The sequence below is a fragment of the Salvelinus alpinus genome, chromosome 9 (assembly GCF_045679555.1).
Source record: "Salvelinus alpinus chromosome 9, SLU_Salpinus.1, whole genome shotgun sequence".
Classification (NCBI taxonomy): Eukaryota; Metazoa; Chordata; class Actinopteri; order Salmoniformes; family Salmonidae; genus Salvelinus; species Salvelinus alpinus.
The window spans coordinates 42,057,727-42,077,119 of NC_092094.1; the positions used below are offsets into that span (position 1 = coordinate 42,057,727).

General features: G+C 45.0%; 1 protein-coding gene across 4 annotated transcripts in view; it reads left to right on the forward strand.

Moving 5' to 3' along the window:
* Positions 1-19,393, forward strand: part of ntrk3a (neurotrophic tyrosine kinase, receptor, type 3a) — a 256,450-nt gene that overhangs the window by 19,668 nt on the left and 217,389 nt on the right. For all 4 annotated transcript variants that reach the window (XM_071326246.1, XM_071326248.1, XM_071326247.1 and 1 more), the window contains exon 2: positions 14,044-14,118. In XM_071326246.1, coding sequence (XP_071182347.1) covers positions 14,044-14,118 — 75 coding nt within the window. The remainder of the gene's footprint in view (positions 1-14,043; positions 14,119-19,393) is intronic.

Genomic DNA, 19,393 nt, shown 5'->3' on the forward strand with positions numbered 1-19,393 from the left:
GTTGTTTCTTGGTTAGTGGCTATATATATTTGTATTTAGTCGAATTAGTGATAGCTACTGACGCATGAAAAAACTTTTGGGAGTAAACAAATCGTGTCCTTTGCTAACGTGGTTAGCTAATAGATTTACATATTGTGTCTTCCCTGTAAAACATTTAAAAAATCTGAAATGGTGGCTTTATTCACAAGACCTGTATCTTTCATCTGGTGTCTTGGACTTGTGATTTAATGATATTTAGATGCTACAAGTTACTTGTGACGCTATGCTAGCTATGCTACTCAGTGGGGGGGTGGGGGGTGCTACCGGATCAGGGTTGGTGACTCGTGAGAAGTTAAAAAACCCTATAAGGAGTATAATGACAACAAGATGTTGTCTGTATCATGTACGTTTCACAGATCATAGGGTCTGAACAGGTCTAAAAAGCGCATAAAAATGGCCACTTTCATCATGATTTTCTCACAAATGGTTTGTGATACAAATGTATAAAGCATTTAAAACACCCTTCCTCCCAATGAAGTTTCTATGTGAGATTTGCCAGGATAATCTGTGATACCAGTCTGCAATTGCCAGGATAATCTGCTCCTGCTGGCGTGGAATCGCCCAATGATGCTTGCCCAGGAGAGGACGGAGAGAGTTCCCTGGTCTTATCCATTGCCAGTCTGTCCATTATTAGTCACATATCGGCTCTTCCTCCCCTGATCATAGTAATCCCTCCCTGTTGTTTTATCCTCCCAACATTCTTTCATCATAACTCAGACACATACCTCTTATTTTCCTTAGACTGCTCCCTTCCTTTCAAGCCTCAAGATAACCCTTTCAAAGTAGCTTAATCCCTTTGAGGGGAGAAATACCCCCTCCTTCAACGCGCCCCTTTAGAGGCAACATTGAGATGACTGCGGGGCAGGGGAACAAAGGCGATGCCTGCTTAAAAACACGTTAAAGAACAAAGAGCTGGAAAGAAGAGTTTCTTAACAACAAAGCCCTCATAACACCACTCATAAAATATACTGTGATATTCCAATGACTATGTCTGTGGTACTTCCATTTAGATGTGAATCAAAGCACAGCCTATAGGTTAATCGAAGGCAGTTCTTGAGCATTCTACATCTCTATCGTTTATATTGTATATGTTACCAACTGCAGATACCGTGTGTGTGTGTATGTGCATGTGTGTGTGGGTGCATGTGTGTGGTGGTGCGTATGTGCATCTGCATGTGTTACTGTACCCGGTGAGCTTGTAGGGCTCAGGTGGCCTTTGAATAGTGATGCATTAGTACTGATAATGAGACATCTTCTGATTCTCTATGCCAGGGTCAGAAAAGACTGGAAAAACACCAGGACATCAGTTCCAAGTCATTTTTATTTTGGAAGTCTGTTCCCAAGTATTCCCACGCATAATAGAGAGAACCTTGATTGTATACAAATGTAAGCAAGGCTTGAAATTATTCTATTTTAGTCAAATATTATATCTGTTTGGGCTTTTTCATTTGCAGTCTACAAATTATTAGTAATTATGTTCCGGCCCCCCAAACATCCGCTCAAGAACAAAATCGTCCCTCGGCTGAATCTAGTTGATGATCCCTGCTCTATGCTCACCTTCACAGAGGCTGACTACAGTAACTGCACTGTCAAGAGTAAATGCTGCTGGCATATTCACAGTGTTAGCTAATGGAGTGGGGGTCACGTTGGTGTGTAGGGGGGGGGGGGGGGGGGGGGGGTGTTGCAGCGACGGGAGCCGTCAATCATGCCTAAGCCTCTACAGTGCTGACTAGATCCTCTTGTTAGTCCAGAGTGCAATCAATCATTTAAAAGCACCCTCACTTTGGGACGGCACCTTCAATCACTGCAGTGACTTATGAGCCAGCCTCAGCCCAGGGTGATTATCAATCACATACTCCAGGCCAGCCAGCAAGCCAGCCAGTCAGTCAGTCAGTCAGTCACAGCCAGCCAGTCAGCCAGACATACTGTATTTCAACATGCCCTCTCCATGTGTGCAGGTGTCACATGGTGCCTGGATCGTCAGTGGCGGTGGGTGTGAGTTCTCCTGCCTCTCACGGATGTCAAATGTGCTTTCATGACTCATCCGCTCTCATGCTTTCCCCTCTCAAGTGGATGTGGTATTTATCATCTGTTATGGTAGTGTATAGCCACTTTCCTGTATGTCACCCTGCTCTTTTTAAGATGTTATCGAAGGCATGGATCACTTGTTAGGGATTGGCAGTGAGGGATGAGGAGAGGGGAGGGGAGGGGCAACAGCAGCAGATTGGCTGACGTGTTTGAGCTGATTGGTAAAAGGTGGACTAAAGTGGCCTCCTGTTTCCATTTTGAGTTTGGGTCACTGCCTGCCTCAGAATGTTCTGAGGGCCAACTGGCGGCTCATTATTTCCATGATTTCCGGCTCATCATTTCCCCACACACACGTTATTGGTTAGTCTACCCCAGTTCTCTGTAGAGATGCTCAGCTGAGGACGTTAGCAACACATTAATCACTGTCATTTCACTCCATTTTCTGAGGGCTTTTAGCACTGAGTGGAAGTCACTGGATGAAAATGACTGTATATAATGTGTCATAGCTCTAGCCATCCCCAAGAACTCCACTAATCTCAATTGATGATTGGGTCCTCATTGCATCAGTGCAGTTTATCCCACCAGGCTCAATTTAGGGGTTGGAAAACAAAGATATTTGCATTAAGCTTCCTTCCTCTGCCAATGTTTTTTCTGTATTTGGATGATATGAAAATCAGTGGCTAGTTACCAGGGGCAGCAGTCCAGTCGGATCAGACTGGGGGAATGTGTGTGTGTGTGTGTGTGTGTGTGTGTGTGTGTGTGTGTGTGTGTGTGTGTGTGTGTGTGTGTGTGTGTGTGTGTGTGTGTGTGTGTGTGTGTGTGTGTGTGTGTGTGTGTGTGTGTGTGTGTGTGTGTGTGTGTGTGTGTGTGTGTGGGTGTGGATTGGACAAAATGAGAGCTGCCACCTGGTATAGTGTGTTCAGATTACTGTGGGCCTGTGGATGTTTTTTTCTGCCTCATCAGTTTTGTTCAACAAAACCAATTCACTAAGATTTGTGAATTTTTAAAATGTTTTAGTTGAATAGTTTTTAGTCTTTGTAGGGGCTATTTTCACATTATTTTGCCATCTAGTCTGATGCCTGGATGAATGTAGGAAGGCATGTAGGCAGGTCAGATTCCTTTATACAGACATAAATCATTAGAAATACTCCAATTGATGGTGTTATAGACTTATTGGAAACAAAGCGTCCGTGTTTGAACTCTTGTGATTCCACAGTATCACATCACAGTCACATTAAAGATACAGGAGCTTAGGCTGTATGACTACACCCCTCTGTGGCGTGAGGAGAAAGCTGAATGAGTTACTTCTCTGCATATGTAGGCCTATGACATTATTACAATTAGTTGAACTGCTTTAGGAGGCCTTGTGCTCCTAATGAGGATCAAACAATCATATGCTAATGAGTGCTGCGTTTACACATGCTGTACTTTGATTTTACAGACCCAAATGATAATTGGGTTTAGCATTAATATAAAAAATGTTTTGCTGCAACATGGCTTTTACTGGCCAGAAGGACACCAGCTCCAGGAACCCTTCTGTATCTGCTGAGATTAAATGACTTGGGACATTGCAATGGCGCCAAAGGAGATGTCTGCCGTTTTACGATCCAGTAACGAATTGTGCTATTGTGTATGTTTTTTCGCGTTATTTGTAAGTTCTTTTGTACATAATGTTTCTGTCTTAAGACCGAAAAGAGCTTCTAGATATCAGGACAGCGATTACTCACCCCATACTGGAGGAATACTTTTTCTTCAACGAGTCGGATGGGAAGGATTTACTTCAGATGCCCAACAAGGCCCTCATCCCCGTAATTTGCATGAGAAAGAGAGAGGTATCGTGAACGAAGATCCGGGTGCCTTGTTAGGATCCGTCGCTGAGAGGGTAATCTACCTTTACCATCAGTCCTATTAGCCAACGTACAATCAATCAATCGATAATAAAATAAATAACTACTATCACGTATATATCCTACCAACGGGACATTTAAAAACTGCAATATCTTGTGTTTCACAGAGTCATGGTAGAACGACGACAGGAATAACATACAGCTGGTGGGATTTAAGCTTTTTCGGCAGGATAGAACAGCAGCCTCCGGTAAGACAAGGGGTGGCGGGCTATGTATATTTGTAAACAACAGCTGGATCACAAAATCTAAGGAAGTCTCAAGTTTTTGCTCGCCTGAGGTAGAGTATCTCATGATAAGCTGTAGACCACACTATTTACCAAGAGAGGTTTTATCTGTAATTTTTGTAGCTGTCTACATACCACCACAAACCGATGCTGGCACTAAGACCACACTCAATGAGCTGTATACGCCCATAAGTAAACAGGAAAACGTTCACCCAGAGTCCGTGCTCCTAGTGGCCGGGGACTTTAATGCAGGGAAACTTAAATCAGTTTTACCTAATTTTACCAGCATGTTACATGTGCAACCAGAGGGAAAAAAACCTCTAGACCACCTTTACTCCACACAAAGAGACACGTAAAAAGCTTTCCCTCGCCCTCCATTTGGCAAATCTGACCATAATTCTATCCTCCTGATTCCTGCTTACAAACAAAAGCTAAAGCAGGAAGCACCATTGACTCGGTCAATAAGAAAGTGGGCAGATGAAGCAGATGCTAAGCTACAGGACTGTTTTGCTAGCACAGACTGGAATATGTTCCGGGATTCTTCCAATGGCATTGAGGAGTACACAACATCAGTCACTGGCTTCATCAATAAGTCCATCGATGACGTCATTCCCCCAGTGACCGTACATACCCCAACCAGAAGCCATGGATTACAGGCAACATCCGCACTGAGCTAAAGGGTAGACCTGCCACTTTCAAGGAGCGGGACTCTAACCCGAAAGCTTATAAGAAATCTCGCTATGCCCTCCAACGAACCATCAAACAGGCAAAGCGTCAATACAGGACTAATATTGAATCCTACTACACCGGATCCGACGCTTGTCGGATGTGGCAGGGCTTGCTATTACAGACTACAAAGGGAAGCACAGCCGCGAGCTGCCCAGTGACACAAGCCTACCAGACGAGCTAAATAACTTCTATGCTCGCTTCGAGGCAAGTAACACTGAAGCACGCATGACAGCATCAGCTGTTCCGGACGACTGTGATCAAGCTCTCCGTAGCCGATGTGAGTAAGACCTTTAAACAGGTCAACATTCACAAGGCCGCAGGGCCAGACGGATTACCAGGACGTGTACTCAGAGCATGCACTGACCAACTGGCAAGTGTCTTCACTGACATTTTCAACCTCTCTGAGTCTGTAATACCAACATGTTTCAAGCAGACCACCATAGTCCCTGTGCTCAAGAACACTAAGGTAACCTGCCTAATTGACTACTGACCCGTAGCACTCACGTCAGTAGCCATGAAGTGGTCATGGCTCACATCAACATCATTATCCTAGAAACCCTAGACCCACCACAATTTGCATACTGCCCCAAAAGATCCACAGATGATGCAATCTCTATTGCACTCCACACTGCCCTTTCCCACCTGGACAAAAGGAACACCTATGTGATAATTATATTCATTGACTATATCTCAGCGTTCCACACCATAGTGCCCTCAAAGCTAAGGACCCTGGGACTAAACACCTCCCTCTGCAACTGGATCCTGGACTTCCTGACGGGTCGCCCCCAGGTGGAAAGGGTAGGTAACAACACATCCGCCATGCTGATCCTCAACACGGGGACCCCTCAGGGATGCATGCTCAGTCTCCTCCTGTACTCCCTGTTCACTCATGACTGCATGGACAGACACGACTCCAACACCATCATTTAAGTTTGTCGATGACACAACAGTGGTAGGCCTGATCACCGACAACGACGAGACAGCCTATAGGGAGGAGATCAGAGACCTGCCAGGACAGCAACCTCTCCCTCAACGTAATCAAGACAAAGGAGATGATTGTGGACTACAGGAAAAGGAGGACCAAGCACGCCCCCATTCTTATTGACGGGGCTGTAGTGGAGCAGGTTGAGAGCTTCAAGTTCCTTGGTGTCCACATAACCAACAAACCTACATGGTCCAGGCACACCAAGACAGTCGTGAAGAGGGCACGACAAAACCTATTCCCCCTCAGGAGACTGAAAAGATTTGGCATGGGTCCCATAGATCCTCAAAAGGTTCTACAGCTACACCATCGAGAGCATCCTGACTGGTTGCATCACTACCTGGTATGGCAACTGCTCGGCCTCCGACTGCAAGGGACTACAGAGGGTAGTGCGTACGGCCCAGTACGTCACTGGGGCCAAGCTTCCTGCCATCCAGGACCTCTATACCAGGCAGGTTGACAGAGAAAGGCCCTAAAAATTGTCAAAGACTCCAGCCACCCTAGTCATACAGTAGACTGTTCTCTCTGCTACCGCACGGCAAGTGGTACCGGATAACCAACTCTAGGTCCAAATTTGTATTTTTTTTATTTCTTTAGGTATTGTTTTTCTTAAAACTGCATTGTTGGTTAAGGGCTTGTAAGTAAGTATTTCACTGTAAGGATTACACCTGTTGTAGTCGGCGCATGTGACAATTTTTTATTTTTTTATTTTATCCCTGCCACAGCATACAGCAGCTGTGGAGGTGTTTGAAGTTGTATGTTCAATGAGTGCATTTGTAATGTCACTATATATTCCACCAGCTGGCAAAACTGGCACATTGATAGGCTATAACCTGGTCATGGAATTCATGAAAGTGACCCTATTTTCAGGGTCACCGATACAGTCATTCATGGCTACTTCTACTTTTGCCTATTTCTACTTTTGTGTTGTTTACATGCAAGTGATTCTTTGCTTGACTTGTGCCCCCCAAACACTGTCTGAGGTCCTTGTATTATTGTTTCAGCAGTGAGCTTGTAACTTACTACATACTCAAAGCATTCAAGCTAAACGATATGATAGTAAAATCCGGTTGTAAAACTGTTGATATGGTGTAAATAAAGTGTAAATAATGCTTTGGCTGATTGAATAACAGCCCTGTCTGTGTGTGAGGATTAGGGAGAGTTAGAAGCTCTTTCTATGCATGCTGAGGCAATTTCACACCTTGTAAATTTAGAGGACTACTCTCTCTATTTTAGTACTTTTTTAATACTAGATAAACGGGAGTAGGTTCTGAATAAAGCTGGAACTTACGATGCATAGCACGCCCAGTTCCAGGATAAGATAAAAATCTAGAGTACTCTTACTAACAATAATATAAACAAGAATACTTTATTATGCATGTATATCAAACAGAGATGAATTGAAGGCAACTTTATGCCTTAGAAGTAGGAAGGATAATTCAAAAATCTCCATCAATGTTTAATTTGATACCAGGAAATCTACTTGAAGTCATAAATTATGGCATTGTCAAAACCCACACTGCCACGTCCATTATTCTATATAAGGTTTATACCTTGTATATATCACCCTATTAAAACCCAAAGATAAAGAGCGGTAGGGTTTGTGCTTTTCACAGAGAAATACTGTGATCCTAAAGGACCATTAGCTGCCTTGTCTGGGAGACCATAATAGTAACAATATGACAGGTTAAGAGGAGACGTAAAACCCTTGAAATACTACATACATATTTAGCAGAGCTACACAGTTCAGTAAGCTGAGTAAGAAATTCTCTTACATTTCCATAAATGAATATATATATAGTACTGTATGATGAAAATCTTTGTAAAGAGAGACAAAGAGGAAGCAGAAATATAGTGTACATAACTCATTGCAACTAAATCACACTGCTGTAAACTTCTAGCATATACCGTACGTATCACAACTCCAGCCATGTTGGGAAAAAAAACTTGGCTTGCATCTCTCCCACCAAACTATTTATCATGGCTTCCAGATGGGAGCCCTTAAAGCTGGGTTTCATTGCTTCCATTAAGAGGAGCGGCGGAGTAGAGTGGCAGCTCAGCCATCAGCATGCAGGCAGGGCAACACTTCTGGACCGGTGCCAGGAGGATACAGTATTGTGATCTTCAGTTCCTTCAGAAAACCCAGCAGCTCCATGCAGCATGCTATACCCTGATCTGATTGACGCTTTGAGAGCTGCAGTTAAAATATTAGCAGAAATGCTGACTCCAAGATGGAGAAATGGGGGATGGTTAAATCAGATTCTAGCAGGGTGTTATACATACCTTCATCAAGGCCAGAGCTGTCGTCCTGGCCCCTGAACCATGCAGCTAGGTAATTACACATACGCACACACTATCACTTTACATTCTGACAGGATTATTTCAAAGAGATTAGAAAATTGAAGTGGACTAATCTGTTGTTGTTTTTTTTAACCAAAATTGTCTGCAGTTAACCAAGTACACAGTATACTGGGTTTATTTAGACTAATTGTAAGATTAAAGAATTGCAAACATTCGCACTTATTATGACTTTGAGTATAAAGAATAGCCCCTAAAAATAGAGCGAATATAAATGTTCCATTCTCCTAGTTGATTTAGATTAAATGCCACTGCATAATTAGGTTTTGGAACAGAAACTATTATTTTGTATGTGTAATTAAAATGCAGTTGTGAGTGGAGTCACAGAGACACACTCCTATGTTCTGTGTTTTCTAGGGTATTGTAACTTTATAATGGGAGTGTGGCGCTTTATTCCTCACTCAACCTTTTCCAAAATGCATAAACTAATCCAAATTGCTTTTTATATTCAACAGACCACTCAATGTCTATGTGTCTGGTGCATTTTAAAATATACATTAGTCTGTATTAATATTCTAACAAAAGCTGCATTTCCATGACAACGCCCTCCACACATTCAATATGTAGCCTAACGGTTCACACTGCACATATACGTACATATAATTTGTATTCAAATGGCAAAATCTATCTTATTCACGTATAGTAGCTAGAAACATTTGATTTCACATGTAGCAGCTGTATGGTTTTGAAGGTCTTTGAATAGAATCTCTTGTTTTTTTCGGTAAAAACGATTCCATAATACACATGCAAATTGTATTTCATTGCAAAGAGACACAAAACAACACAAGAGAGAGCTCCATTCAAAGACATGGCTGGGTGACATGAGGATGAATACATTAGATGAGTTGAGAGAAGGGAGAGCACAGCACTGGCTGCCTCCTGAGAGAGTTCTGCCACCTCCAAACAGACCACCGATCATCACCAATGACTAAGGCCTAATGAGAAAGCACACGGAGACAGTGTTCTCGTTCTCAACAGCACAGAGACATCAACAAATCAATGGATCTGGACTGGGGTGAATGTTAGGTTACAGATGCTGAAATAATGGCTGCACAGCTTACGTAGACATATGTTGCATCTGCTAAGCCAGTGAATTGTGAAGACCGCTGTTGTATTTGATTTTGCTAGTTGTTAACACTGGAGTCTCTATGTCATGTGGTTGTCACCTGATCAGTGGTTCAATATGCTCTCTCTCTCTCTCTCTCTCTCTCTCTCTCTCTCTCTCTCTCTCTCTCTCTCTCTCTCTCTCTCTCTCTCTCTCTCTCTCTCTCTCTCTCTCTCTCTCTCTCTCTCTCTCTCTCTCTCTCTCTCTCTCTCTCTCATATGCCTTCAGACTGATAGGATGATGACAGTCACACATTAACAGTCACACATGGCACATGGTGGTCATGATGTGTAAATGATTGTATCTGGATTCTAATTTTAAAGTGACACGACACATCAAAGTTAGATCAGGATATTACTGTTTCGGTGTTTATAGTAGTTAGGTAGTCTAAATGACTTGTAGAGTCAGCAGTACTAGCTCCTGTACTATATAACCATGTAGAGGAAATTGACACGGCAGTGCTGCGATAAAAGCGAAATGCAAATATCCCCTGTGTTATTTATGTATAGATTTGTTTCTATTCCATTTCAAGCGATGAGGCAGTTGTGATGTTGCCCTTCTCTCACGCGGTGGTGATACAATGGAGTAATGAATCCGTGTCAGCTGACAGCCTCAATAAAACTGAATGGGTTTGTTCCAGTGTTCGCAGAGGTAAACTTCTGAGAAGGTAGGAAATTATTTTGTTCATCCTTTTTTGGCTCCACTTATGTAGGTGGGTCTCATGCAGATGTATCTTTGCTTTTGGCTTTGCAGCACAACAGTGTGAGTGGGAGAGAGTCTAACCCACTGGCAAGTTCAGGGGAGAGAAAGTGCATCCAAAATGGAGCCCTCTGCCCTATTTAGTACACTACTTTTGACCAGAGCCGTATGGGTAGTGCACTATATAGGGCATATGTTGCCATTTGAACCACAGTCAGAGGGTAAAATTCCCATCCTCCAGCTGGGTCATCGCCCCAGTCACACAGAAAGCCGTAGGCTCTGTGCTTTTCCGTGCTTTAAATGAGTCTGTCACAATGGGTGGTACCATCAAACCTGCAGCTATTCAATGCTGCCTGAGTGTGTTACTGTATTCCTCACCATCAGAAGATGGGGTCGCAGCTTTGGGGCAGACAGCGGCGCCTCAGCATACTGTTTTAAAGTCTGTCAGGAGAGAACGTTTTTGGTGAAATAGGCTCTCCGGTTCACCCATTTGGTTCGGATCACGTCCCCCGTCGTGCCTAACTGATTGACAGTGGCATTGAGTTCTCTCCCTACAATGCAGTACCTGATAGTTCTTTGAGCAAATAGTAAAGCAGATTTTTCTACACATCCTAACCCATGTAGAGATAAATGTTCCATTGGTTTATATAATTGCATTCATTACATTTGCTGTTTTGGGTTTTTAGGCTGCCTTTCTGTATAGCACTTTTGCTGATGTAAAAAGGGCTTTATAAATACATTTGAGTGAATGATTGAACTTGTGCGAAGCATAATAAAGAAAACACGCATGATATTGTTCTTCCAAAGAGGTGACCTAAGGAATCCAAATAATCACTATTCTATAAATACTGTATAAGGCATGAGAAAAACAGAATGTATTCAACTGAGGAATTTTCACTTTGTCATTAGCGCTTGGCTGGTCAGGTCTTAGTTCAGTGCTTCACTCCTGCTGTTGCTCAGTGGGCTCCCGGCACCAGAGGTAGGCCTACACTGCAAAATAAAATCTGCAATATTTACATATTTATGGGGCAAAGACTGATTTTAGTCTGAATATTTTTGAAGTGAGGGACGCTTTTTTATCCAAAGTTATAAGTAGCAGTGTTCAATCTGCTCACAGGGGGTGATTTTGGTATGGAAATATGCAAAACCTACATTATCCAACTGTGTCAGCCTAGTGCTCCTGGTTAACACTAGCTCCTACTCTCACCATGGTGGAGGAGAGGAGGGCGGCTCTGTACTTGTCAACCCAATTATTCCCCCACTGCAACTCCTCCTGTACTGCACTGCACTGTGCCGTAATGTACTGCACTGCACTGCACTGCAATGTACTGCACTGCACTGTAATGTACTGTAATGTACTGCACTGTACTGTACTGTACTGTAATGTACTGCACTGTACTGTAATGTACTGCACTGGACTGTACTGCACTGCACTGCACTGTACTGTAATGTACTGCACTGTACTGTACTAACACTAACAATACATTTGGTTTGACGTTTGATAAACACATAATGTTCTGTGTGAGCCACTCCACTCCACAATGATTGTCAGACAGGAGGTACACTGCGCTCCACACAGATTCTATTCTAAGATAGGAGGTACTTTATGCTGTCTGTATAGTAGGTTTATGTTAATAGCCTTCCCTGCCTCTGCATTGAGCTCTCTGGCCACTCCCTCTCTGGAGCCCCATGCAGACTCATTATAGCCTGTTTAGACAGCCAATTGATGAATCGATCAATCAGTCAATTAGTCAATCACTCAGTTAGGCCCTGGAGGACAGGCCTCATTCTGAGTCTAACATGAGCTCAGCCAATCAGCCAGCGTTCCCCCAACTTTCATTTTTTACTTATGATTTTAATCTCTGTGGGTATTGATTGGTTCTGGTCCGTGTGAGGCGATTTTCCTTCTCCTCGGTTGTCTGCCTCTCTTTGTCCTTCGTCATCTAGATATTTATTGTCCTAAAGCTTTTGGTTTTGTTTTACATGGCGTGTCCATAGTTCCTCTGTCGAGGGATTTGTTGTTCTGCATTGCTTCTCCAAACGACGACCCACTTTACTGCTCTGGAAAGCAGAGTTGCTAGGTTACATAACACTGTTTTACCAAGATGTGAGGAGGATAGTCTTAATATTTTGTCTTTACCATGAATTGCCAGAAAAACACCCATGAATATAAGATGATAACGTATTTTTCTTCTATATTTGCGCATAGCTGTTGTACCTCACACTGTCTTAAACATTTGCATTTTGAGCAAGTGGGGATGTCAAATGGATTGCCACAGTAATTTTCTATGTTAACTCTCCACTACATTTGATCTCTTTTATATTCTCCTTTAATAAGATTGTATATGTTTTAATGTCCATCAGTTAAGATACACAGTATATATGCATTTGTATAAATGAATGTGTGACTTTATGTATTATATACTTAAACGTCATGCTAATCACATTAGCGCACGTTAGCTAAACCGTCCTGTGGGGAGAACACCGATCCCGTAGAGGATATCACAAACCCACGAGGTGCCTTATTGCTATTTTAAACTGGTTACCCACATAATTAGAGCAGTAAAAATGCATGTTTTGTCTTACCCGTGGTATACGGTCTAATATACCACGGCTGTCAGCCAATCAGCATTCAGGGCTTGAACCACCCAGTACATAATGTGGTTTACATAATACATACTGTAGCCTACATCTAGTACACATGCACAATTTCAGTGCAGATCACCCACATCAGCTTCTAGTCTCAGGTCAGCTATACTGTCCAGTATATATGGGTCCAGTGTTAGCCTCATGTGACCCCGGCTGTGCACATAACCTCTCTGCCACCTGGACAAGATTTCACATCTCACCTGCCATCGGATCTCTCTCATATTCATGGGCCTGCTCATGCATGCTAACCAATCAGGATGAGTTCTAAAGCATTTCTCAGCAGCTGCCCAGGATGTCGTTCCACATGTACGCATCACATGGAAAGAGAAGCAGGGAGATTAGAATGGTCTTCCTGCTCTGAACCAATGGAATGCTGCACTGATTATAAACAGACCAGAGAGGGAGATGGGCCCAGGTAAATGTGAATGGCTGATGTAAATATTTTAAGACAATTTCAAAACCTGATGCTAGTAACAGATGGAGGCTGGATGTAATTTCCTGGGCTCAGAGATCAGCAATGCATGTTGTTGACCTGCTTGAGTGCTGGTGGATGTGTGTGGTGTGCTTGTTGTGTGAAAATGTGTCAAATGTGTAAAAATCTATTACAAAGAGTGTCTGTTAAAAGAAAGGATGAAAGTCAGCCCGATTGAGCAGGTAGATGAGAGCGAGGTAATGGAAGAGAGAGTGAAGTGAGAGAAGGAAGAGACAGATCGAATTTGAGACATGGCACTGTGGTGAATCTTTAAAACGTGAACTCATTTGGAGTCTTACAAAGCTAAGTGCCCACAATACATAAACAATGTGGTATTGCAATTTCAACAGGCCCAAAGGTAACACGCAGCTCTTGGGGATGTCTCTTACCAGAATAATGCTGAGTGTCAGTTTTAGTACAGTTCAAGAGCAGCAATAGTCAGCATGGAGCACCCAGAGTGATTTTAGTTCAGTGTTGTGGAGACACTCCGGGGACCTCTAGCAATTCGCTTTCATTAAACGTCCCCTCATTACGCAGGATGTAATTGCATTGTAGATAATTTAAGCCAGCAGTAAATCATGTGAATGTGCTCGTACTTGGGGACATCCACGAAACAATTATTCTACCAGACAGTGTATCCCACATATCTTGACTAAACTACTATTAATGTTCAGTTTTGCCTTGTAGCGTCCTCAGATGGGACTGACTAAAAACATGAAGTTCACAACTGAACTGAATTGTAGACCTTCTTACGAGGGAAAACCAAACTCAAATGCGTAAACCAACGGAACAAAACATATTTAAAATGGCTTTTACTGACTGTCTTCTGTTCTTTCCCTTTTATGTCTCAGACACATTGAGAACTGGACTGGACTGCAGACCCTGAAGGATGTGGACATGGAGCTGTACACTGGACTTCAGAGACTGTGAGTGTCAACTTGGGGAGAAGCACACCTCATTAATTAACCACCGATGTGTGTTTTCTGCAGAGCCCACTGTTGCTCTAGCCATGAAAGCATACCATATAGCTGTGAGACCATGGGGCTGTGTCATCCTGACCTGAACATGCTACAGATGTAGGATCTTAATTTGATCACTCTTTTCTTGCAGAGACTTTTCCTGCGTAGCAGGAAATGCAAACTTGTAGTGCATTTGATTCTTTAAAAGGATTCTAAAGTTTTTAATTTCCACTTTGACATTTCTGACTTGATTTGCACTAACAAAACATGTACACTATATATACAAAAGTATGTGGACACCCCTTCAAATTAGTGGATTCGGCTATTTCAGCCACACCCGTTGCTGACAGGTAAATACAATCGAGCACACAGCAATGCAATCTTCTTAGACATACATTGGCAGTACAATGGCCCATACTGAAGAGCTCAGTGACTTTCAACGTGTCACTGTCATAGGATGCCACCTTTCCACCTTTCCAACAAGTCAGTTCGTCAAATTTCTCACTACCAAGTTACAAACTACCACTGGAAGAAAGGTCAGCACAAGAACTTCGTCGGGAGCATCATGAAGTGGGTTTCCATGGCCGAGCAGCCGCACACAAGCCTAAGATCACCATGAGTGGTGTAAAGCTTGCCGCCATTGGACTCTGAAGCAGTGGAAATGCATTATCTGGAGTGATGAATCACGCTTCACCGTCTGGCAGTCCCAATGGACAAATCTGGGTTTGGCGGTTGCCAGGAAAACACTACCTGCCCCAATGCATAGGGCCAACTGTAAAGTTTGGTGGAGAAGAAATAAGGGTCTGTGCTGTTTTTCATGGTTCGGGCTAGGCCCCTTAGTTCCAGTGAAGGGAAATCTTAATGCTATAGCATTCAATGACATTGTAGACAATTCTGTGCTTCCAAATTTGTGGCAACAGTTTGGGAAGGCCCTTTCTTGTTTCAGCATGACAATACCCCCCTTGCACAAAGTGAGGTCCATACAGAAATGGTTTGTTGAGATCGGTGTGGAAGAACTTGACTGGCCTGCAACGACCTCTGACCTTAACCACATCCAACACCTTTAGGATTAATTGGAACATCACCCAACATCACTGCTCGACCTCAGTAATGCTCTTGTGGCTAAATGGAAGCAAGTTCAAAGTGGAGGCTGTTATAGCAGTGAAGGGGGGACCAACTTCATATTAATGCCCATGATTTTGGAATGAGATGTTTCGACGAGCAGGTGTCCACATACTTTTAGTCATGTAGTGTATCAACCCCTATTAAAATGTCCATGAATTATAATCTACATAATATTTCAAATTTCCTGTTGCTGCAGAATTATTTTCCTGCTGTAGCAAACTTGCTCTTATTAAGATCATATCTGTATATGCAAGACATATTTAATGTAATACAATGACCCACCTAACCCAACACATAGTGACATGGCACCTGGTCTGGTGGGCACACATACTCCATCAGTACTATTGACTACTAGCGGTGGCTTATATTGTAGGCATGTTTATTTTAATGCACTGCGGCCTGCCTCAAACAACAGCACCTCCCTACGGCCCATTTTACACTGATCAAATGACGCTGGAATAGCAGCCAGGACATTTAATTAGGTCGCCTTTCCCTTTCCCTAAACCCCCCTGGCCAAACCATCCTATACAGTAAATCTGATTCCTTCCCCCCATGTCTACCCACCCTCAGCCATCCTGGTCTCTCTGGACCTGTGGGCAAGACTCCCCTCTGGGATGGAAATGGTATCCTGTAGTCTCTTTCCCAGTCTCCTCCAGTCTCCCAGGCTCCTCCAGTCTCACCCGCTCCTCAGTCTCGCCCTGCCCCCAGTCTCCTCTAGTCTCCTCCATTCTCCCCAGTTTTCTCCCCACTCCTCCAGTCTCCTCAGTCCCAGGCTCCTCCAGTCTGCTCCAGTCTCTTCCAGTCTCACCCGGTCCCCAGTCTCGCCTGGCCCCCATTCTCCTCCAGTTTCTCCAGTCTCCTTCAGTCTCCTTCAGTCTCCTCCATTCTCCCCAGTCTCCTCCAAGCCCCAATCTCCTCCAGTCTCTTCCAGCAACCTCCAGCCCCCAGTCTCCTCCTGTCGTCCCAGTCTCCCCATTCTCCTAAAGTCTCCACAGTCTCCTCCTGTCTCCTCCCGTCTCCCCTGCCTCCTCCAGTCCCTCCAGTTTCCTCCAGTCTCTCAGGCTCCTCCAGTCTCGCCCGCTCCTCAGTCTCGCCCTGCCCCCAGGCTACTCCAGTCTCCCCAATCTCCTCCAGTCTCCTCCATTCTCCCCAGTCTTCTCCTGTCTTCTCCAGTCTCCTCAGTCCCAGGCTCCTCCAGTCAACTCCAGTCTACTCCAGTCTCCTCCAGTCTCCCCAGTCTCCCCAGTCTCCTCTATTCTCCCCAGTCTTCTCCCGTCTTCTCCAGTCTCCTCAGTCCCAGGCTCCTCCAGTCAACTCCAGTCTCCTCCAGGCTCCTCCAGTCTCCTCCAGTCTCGCCCAGTCCCCAGTCTTGCTTGGCCCCCATTCTCCCCCAGTTTCCTCCAGTCTCCTCCAGTCTCCCAGTCTCCTCCAAGCCCCAATCTCCTCCAGTATCTTCAAGCATCCTCCAGCCCCCAGTCTCCTCCTGTCGTCCCAGTCTCCTAAAGTCTCCACAGTCTCCTCTAGTCTCCTTCAGTCTTCCCTAGTCTTCCTCAGTCTACCTAGGCTCCTCCGGTCTCCTCCAGTCTCCCAAGTCTCCTCCAGTCTCCTCCAGTGTCCCAGTCTCCTCCAAGCCCCAATCTCCTCCAGTATCTTCAAGCATCCTCCAGCCCCCAGTCTCCTCCTGTCGTCCCAGTCTCCTAAAGTCCCCACAGTCTCCTCTAGTCTCCTTCAGTCTTCCCCAGTCTTCCTCAGTCTACCCAGGCTCCTCCGGTATCCTCCAGTCTCCTCCAGTCTCCTCCCGTCTCCCCAGTCTTCTCCAGCCCCCAGATTCCTCCAGTCTCTTCTAGTCCTCAGTCTCCTCCAGTCTACTCCCGTCTCCCCATTCTCCTCCAGTCTCCCCAGTCTCCTCCTGTCTCCTCCAGCTTCCTCCAGTCTCCTCCAGTCTTGTCCGGTACCCAGTCTTGCCCGGCCCCCAGTCTCCTCCAGTCTCCTGCAGTATCACCAGTTTCCTCCAGTCTATTCCAGTCTCCCCATTCTCCTCCAGTCTCCTCCAGTCTCCCCAGTCTCCTCCTCTCCTCCAGTCTCCTCCTGTCTCCTCCAGGCTCCTCCAGTCTCCTCCAGTCTTGTCCGGTCCCCAGTTTCGCCCGGCCCCCAGTCTCCTCCAGTCTCCTGCAGTATCACCAGTTTCCTCCAGTCTACTCCAGTCTCCCCATTCTCCTCCAGTCTCCTCCAGTCTCCCCAGTCTCCTCCTCTCCTCCAGTCTCCTCCTGTCTCCTCCAGGCTCCTCCAGTCTTCTCCAGTCTTGTCCGGTCCCCAGTTTCGCCCGGCCCCCAGTCTCCTCCAGTCTCCTGCAGTGTCACCAGTCTCCTCCAGTCATCCCAGTCTCCTCCAGTCATCCCAGTCTCCTCCAGTCTCCTCCAGTCCCTTCTAGTCTCCTCCTGTCCCCCCAGTCTCCTCCAGTCTCGCCCGGCCCCCAGTCTTTCTCCGTCCCCCCACTCTGCATGAGCATCTACTAGTTTCCCCCTGTCTCCCCTAGCCTCCCCCAGCCTCCCCTAGCCTCCCCCTGTCTACCCCAGCCTCCCCCAGTCTCCCCTAGTCTTCTCCAGTCTTCTCTAGTCTCCAGTCTACCCCAGCCTCCCACAGTCTCCCCTAGTCTCCTCCAGTCTCCCCTAGTCTCCTCCAGTCTCCTCCAATGTAACCACTGGTCCTATTAGGGGAGACCCAGAGCACTTGAACAGGGCTGATTAACAGCTCCTCTCATTAGCATCAGGCTCACCTGGAGTGGGCCCTGGCTCCTCTGCTGTCTCCCTCCCTCCCTTCCCCTACCTCCCCTCCGTCTCCTCCACAGCAGTTCAGGGCCAGGTGATTTGGATGACTCACCAGAGAGTGAGCAGCCCAGGCAGTGCCAGAGCAGGAGCTACTCTGGGCCCACATTGGGTCAGCCACATGGGCCTTAGAGCCTCAGCCAGCCCACCTCGATGATTAATTTTAATATTTGAGTACAAGCAACAGGGGGACATGTGACACGTCTGCGTTGGCTGTCTTCACTCCCAGGTCCTTATGTGTCTGACCTTGACCACATTGTATTCCCCACTGGGCTGCCCTTGTTTAAGCCAAATTCAATATGGCAGAATACTTGTCTTAACATGCTTACCATACACCCAGTGTTACAGTTACACATCAGTGTTAGCTACACAGTGTGATGCCATCAGGACTGTTCTGATGTAATCATTCTCTCAGACGGATTCTAATGAAAAGAGACGCGTGTTCAGAGCAAATAAACAGCTTGCAGATGCCCATGATAAAAATGGATTCAATATACATAATTGATCTTAGCTCCTTGTGAAGCTAGCTGAGGAGCGAGAGAGAAGATGCAGGCTCTTGATAGTATCCTGATCGTAATGATGCCCCATGAGGAGGGAGAGGAGCAGGGGCGACGGGCCGGAAGATAAGATTAGATGACTTTTAGAATGCCTCCCTATTTACCCCAAACGTTGCCGGTTGCGAGCCACGTTTAAAAGAAACTCCTTTACATGTTTCCAGTGCACTGCTATCACAGCCGGTTTTTAACTGCAAATGAGGAGTTCATGAGAACCTATCTCCGACCAATCAGCAGACAATTGCAGTTTCTGTGACGTTTGTGCGACCTGTGTGCCTACTCCTTAGTGTGGGTAGAGCCACACAAACACTGTGCAACCCTGGTTTCCATGGACACACTGTCAGGACTGTGTTGGTGGTTTTAATTATGGAATAGCATTTTATTTCCCCTTATGCTTAATTTATCCGTAAACGTAGGAGGAGGTGTCTTTCAGTATCAACAATAATAACCTATTGCCTGTGTGTACTTATTTCCATGTGAGTATCTGACAGTAATATATAAACTACCATTCAAAAGTTTGGACACACATACTCATTCAAGGGTTTTTCTTAATTTTTTACCATTTTCCACATTGTAGAGTAATCAAATTGTAGACATCAAAACTATGAAATAACACATATGGAATCATGTAGTAACCCAAAAAAGTTTTCAACAAATCAAAATATATTGAATGTTTTACTTTCTCCCAAGTAGCCACCCTTTGCCTTGATGACAGCTTTTCACACTCTTAGCATTCTC